Source organism: Lactuca sativa, chromosome 9, assembly GCF_002870075.4.
Source record: "Lactuca sativa cultivar Salinas chromosome 9, Lsat_Salinas_v11, whole genome shotgun sequence".
Lineage (NCBI taxonomy): Eukaryota > Viridiplantae > Streptophyta > Magnoliopsida > Asterales > Asteraceae > Lactuca > Lactuca sativa.
In genome coordinates, this window is record NC_056631.2 from 179,287,559 (window position 1) to 179,293,558 (window position 6,000).

A 6,000-nucleotide genomic window follows, 5' to 3' on the forward strand; every position below is an offset into this window, starting at 1 on the left:
TTGGGTCCACTACTAGAAGACCCTGCTTGGGACTTTCCTTTCTAGTTTTTTTTCGAGGCAGCTTTCCTATTTTTCCCCTTTCCTTGCCCAATTTCCAGGACTTGAGCAGCAGCAGTAGGAGAGGAGGTAATACCCTTTCCCTTCATTCCACTCTCAGCAGTTCTCAACAAGCTTTGGAGCTAGCTCAACATGGTTTCCTCCTTGTTCAGATGATAGGTTATGACGAACTGATCATAAAAATAAGGTAATGAGTGCAATACTATATCAATAGCCAATTCCTCATCGAAATTCACGTTAAGTTTCAGCAAACGATCCACATAGCGTTGCATGCACTGCAAGTGGGTCGTGACGAACTCTTCGTCCTTCATCTTGTTGGTTATGAGTGACTTGACTATCTCATACCTTTCTTGTCGTGCTCTTTGATGGTACTTCTCCATCAAGTCCTTGCACATCTCATAAGTCCAATAGTCCTCATAAAACCGTTGTAGCTCAGGAGTCATAGTTGCCACCATGATGCATGATACTTTGGTAGCATCTTTGTAGTGGGTCCTATACTCAGCTATTTCCTCAGGAGTAGCTTTAGATTCATCTATCTCATTCAGCTCTTTCTCGAGAACATATTCCTTGTCCTCGAATCGCAAGGACATCCTAATGTTGTGCATCTAATCATTAAATTTGGTGCCATCAAATGTGACCTTGGAACAAATGCTCAAGAGCGAGAAGGTGTTTGATGAAATGTTGTTGTTGGAGGAGGAGCCAAAAGCGTCGTTTGAGGTAGACATCTGAAAAAAAAAAAAAGAAAGACAAGTTTTTATTAGATTTGAAAATCCTTAATATGACATCCAAATGAAATATTAAGGCTAGGACCCAACTAAATAATTCACAATTCAGAAAAGGGTTGTCGCAATGTAATTGCAAATTATTTAAAGGTAGGTAAATGAAAATTTACCAATTTCACCACGAAAACGAAATTTAAATGAATTAAGTTTTGAATGAAATTCCTAGATCTTTTGAGATTCATTAAATTATTCAATGGCATGTTTAAGCTCGATTATGCCTTTCCATTTGTAACTGGGATACTGAGGATCACAAACAAGGTGTGAATAACCATGCAAATTTGTTTGGTACTCTCGATGTCATTTATCAACTAATCAATGTGTTGGTTAACCAAACACACTCCATTGATCAATAATAATTTACGAGCTACCCATTGCCACCCTTTATTAGTCCATATTAGTGTGTCGGTTAACCACACACGCTTCACTAACGACTTTTATAAAGTGCAATGTGTAATTTCATGGATTAGCATCAAATTCACATTTTCCTAAAGTAACTAAGATTGAGAATTTTATAAAAAAAACATTTAGTTACTTTATTTATTCCATTATACTTATTAATGAGAATTAAGTGTCCTATCAAACTCGTTCGGCTAACGACCCTCCACTAATCAACGGAGCAGTGGGTAAGAGTTGATACACATTCAACTACCATTTTATAGATAGTTTTCTTATACCCCCCTTATAGACCAGCTTCATGAATGAGGTCTACTAACGGTAAGACTGACTTTTCTTATACATATATAATATTAGACTTTTAATTTTATATAGTATAAGGGTGTATTTTAAACATCTAAAATACTAGGGTATTTAATCTAATTTAAAATTTTTGAAAATTAATAATATTTAATTTAAAATTTTAAATATTAAAAACTTTGATTTAATAATTATCTAAATTAAACAATTTGATACAATCCGGAAGATAACTTATCCAAACCCATGACCCACTAAGCCATGTGATTAACTTGCATGAGAGATTAGCTTAGTTGAATTAGTCTTTTCCTATTTTCAGTCGTGGCTAGATAATAGCTCACATGATGCATGTATAAGGTCTTTGACCATCTCCTTTCCCAGCTGGCAGTTACGTTTTCTTAGCTTTATTTAAATATATGTAATTCCCTTTTGGTAGCAGGAATGAAAAAAATTTAGAAAATTGCTTCAAGGTTCTGCATCTTCTTCTTTCTAATTCTCGGGAGTGTGACCTACTCTAACAGGTCTCTTATCAATTGGTGCTTTCATTTTCATCTCCATGCCTCCCAAAACCGAGTCCGGCGCCATCTCTGACACCCCCAAGGCCACACCCGATCACCCCAATACCGCCCTCCAAGATCAGTTACAAGTTCTGATCCATCTCTCAACCGCCACTAACCACCGCCTCGACACCATCACCACTCATCTCGCAACCCAAGCCACTAATATTGCCAAACAAACAGACACCATGATTAACCTTGTCCAACTCCTTCCCGCCAACAACATCAACGGACCACCACCGCCACCACTACCACCACCACCACCGCAAACCAACCTCCGACCACCAAAAATTCACCTCCCAACCTTTGATGGATCCAACCCTCTTGACTGGCTTTTTCAAACCAAAAATTACTTCGCGTATTACTCAGTTCCCCCACCCCCAACGCCTCTCTTTAGCACAATTTTACTTCACCGAGGATGTCTTGAGTTGGTATAAATACCTTACCAACAACCAACTTCTAGCTAGTTGGCCAGAATTTTCGCGGGCTCTCGAACTCTGGTTCGGTCCATCAGATTATGAAAACCACCAAGCCTCTCTCTTTAAACTCAAACAAGTAACCAATGTCGCCGCCTACCAAGCTGCCTTCGAGAAGTTGTGTAACCGGGTCACCTGGCTCTCTAATGAAGCCCTCCTTAACTATTATCTATCTGGCCTTACACAAGACATCCAAACGGAATTAGTTGTGCTCCGAACCACTACCCTACATCAAGCATATAGGTTGTCTAAATTAATTGAAGACAAACTTGTGTATTCCCCAGTTTCTCCACCCGATCCCAAACCAATGTCCTCAATCGTCCAATCGCCCGCCTCTTCCCCCAAAGCACTACCCAACCCCCCTCTATTACCGGCTCCGGTGACCTCAACCACCAGCTTACCTATTGCCTGCTTATCTCCTGAGCAACTCCAACAACGTTGTGCCTCAGGTCTTTGCTTTCGTTGTCCCGCCAAGTACCACCCTGGCCACAAATGCGATCCGCTACAGTTCTTGCTCATCGCTGACAACGACTCGGATGCTTCCCACCCTCCTGTACAACAACACATTAATGTTGCTGAGGAGGCCCCCAACATTCCACACTTTATGGCTCTATCCCCATCAACATTTTATGGTATTGCACCTACTACTGCCTTACGTCTCACGGGATTCGTCAACCACAAACCACTTCAAATCCTCGTTGATTCCGGCAGCACTCACAACCTGATTCAGCCCCACATCGCTGCTGAATTGCACCTTCCGATCCAGACGGCATCAACCTTTCCAGTCCTCATCGGCAATGGTGAACCACTGATGGGTTTTAGCCTTAAGAACATTCTATGTGCTCATGCAAACCCTAATGTGTGGATCTAGGTTTCTCTATTGTACATGCAATTCATCCAAGACTTTAACCCTAGTTCTAGCATACAATTAATCATATTAACATGTGAAAGGGTTTTTAGATCTTACCTTGATTGTTATGTAGTAATAACAATCTCAAATCCTCCTTGTAATGACTTTAGAAAGCTTAGAGTCACAAGTGTCACTCCTCTAATGGTTCACAAACACCAAGAGCAAGAGGATGAAGAATAAGGAGAGAGGAGGCTGCCCAAAACATGTGGAAACCTTAGAGGAACTCTTAGCCATGTTTTTGGGGCTTAAGGGTACTATATATAGATGTAGGCTATTAGGGTTTTCAACTAGGAAACCCTAATTTGACTGCTTAAGCCCTAAGCAGCCCATGGACCCTTTTAGAATAACCCTTGGACGATTTCTAATGGGTTTCCCCATAGAATTCGTCCAACCTATTATTCCAAGGTAATCCATAGCCCAAATGCAATTATCTTATAATTACAGTTCTAGTCCCTTAAGTTTAATTAATCTCTTTTAACCACAAAATTAATTATCAATTAATTCTTGACTAATATTAATTAAACAATAGGATTTCTCCTTTAATATATTATTCTCATAATATATTAATAAATCATAATTAATCCTTTCTCTTCATAATTCATCTTATCAAGTTGCTTTGGTGAAGGCAACCCAAAAGGACCATGCACCATCGGGTCAAGTACATACCAAAATAGTTATGGACTTAGACACTAATCCAACAACCACTACTTTGCAGTGGTTATTGCCCGGACGTTCCCCTCACACTCAATGAGGCTTCTTTTAATGTTCAGTTGTTTGTTTTGCCATTCAAAGGCTTTGATGTTATTCTCAGGTTCGATTGGTTACAATCCTTAGGTCCGCTTACAGCCAACTTTTCAGTTCCTTCAATCACTTTTCAACAGGGCAACAACACCATCACCTTGCAGGGGTCACGTCCATTTCCGGTCAAGTCCAGTCCAATTGTAGTAACAATCTCCGACCTTGAGGACAAGGTCGAGTCTCATGGGCAGGGTATTGATACAATCCGGAAGATAACTGATCCAAACTCGTGACCCACTAAGCCATGTGATTAACTTGCATGAGAGATTAACTTAGTTGAATTAGTCTTTTCCTATTTCCAGTCGTGGCTAGATAATAGCTCAGATGATGCATGCATAAGGTCTTTTACCATTTCCTTTCCTAGCTGGTAGTTACGTTTTCTTAGCTTTATTTAAATATATGTAATTCCCTTTTGGTAGCAGGAATGAAAAAAATATAGAAAATTGCTTCAAGGTTCTGCATCTTCTTCTTTCTAATTCTCGGGAGTGTGACCTACTCTAACAGGTCTCTTATCACAATTAATTTAAATTATTAAATCACATAAGGATTATCCATTAAATTAAGTAATCAATTTAACCTAATCCCTTATCCCATAGATTTTGAAATTTTGGGAAGGGATATTTCAAAATATCTTATTATCATATTAGACAATTAACAAGATAATAACAAAGGATAATACCTACCCACAACCCTAGATTTCTGAAATTTAATCTTGGGGTGGAAGGCAAGGCTTTCAACCTTGCCTAATTTTCGAAAATTCTAGAATTAGCAAACCCTAAAAATCGAAAATCTGAAGGCCAAAGGAAAGGGTTTAAAACCCATAGTAATTTTCAAAACTAGATGTAACATCCCGATTCCCAAGTATGAGAATTTTTATTAAAAAGGCAAATTTTCCTTGGAACTCGTCGAGTTGATGGCCTCAACTCGATTTGTATGATCAGTCGGAGCCAATAAGTAGACCTTAAAATACCATAGTGTTATTTGATATTGTGATATGTTAGAACAAAATGCTAGTGATAGGCTAGGGATCTTCAGGAATTGCAAGATAGAATTACCTGATAGCCTGGGATCTTTTTCTTTTATGGAATTGTCATCATTACTGTAGTTGCTTAGTGTATGCATCATGGTTATATATATAATTAAGATCTTATAGTTGAGAATGTTTGATTTGGAATTATTTCTTGTTCTTTTTTTATGAAGGGCTTAGGGTAGGATTAGATATTTGAAAGTATATAGGGTCCAATGTTATGTATGGCTAGCATACACGAGTGTTGTAGGGTTGGTGGAAGTTTCATGGATGAGTTGTGTGGGGTCAGCGGGCCAGTTGTGAGATGATTAGCTATCCTCTAAGAAGTGAGGATTAAGTTAGCATTTACGCTTGAGAGTATTTTTAGGGTGTTATGATAATCCTTGAGACAAATATGGGTAGGTGTGGAAGGTAGTATGGGCCCGTACTACTGAAATCACAGGACCCATACACGTAGCAAGGAAGTCACAACCCTTAGGGCTTCGTTGGGTCGGGATCGAGAGTTGGTAGTCAGGGTGGACCAGCATTGTTAGAGGGCCGCGTCAGGGAGATCATTCACGAGGAAGTGGTTGCTATTGTCCGGAGGCAGATTCTGGAGATGTTTGGGTCTATTAAGACCGCGATGATGGAGTTCTTTGATGATCATTATGTAGTCATTGCTACGACGGTTGTTGCCGCAGCCTTCGCCGCCATGGCGGCTACA

General features: G+C 39.5%; 1 protein-coding gene across 1 annotated transcript; it reads right to left on the reverse strand.

Moving 5' to 3' along the window:
- Positions 1-179: 179 nt before the first annotated feature.
- LOC111916919 (uncharacterized) lies at positions 180-647 on the reverse strand. Its single transcript, XM_023912571.1, has one exon. The coding sequence runs from the start codon at positions 645-647 to the stop codon at positions 180-182; it is 468 nt and encodes a 155-aa protein (XP_023768339.1).
- Between the last annotated feature and the right edge of the window lie 5,353 nt (positions 648-6,000).

What these genes read in the sequence shown, in the direction of transcription:
- LOC111916919 (XM_023912571.1), bottom strand. Translation starts at nt 647, where the DNA reads ATGTCCTTGCGATTCGAGGACAAGGAATATGTTCTCGAGAAAGAGCTG.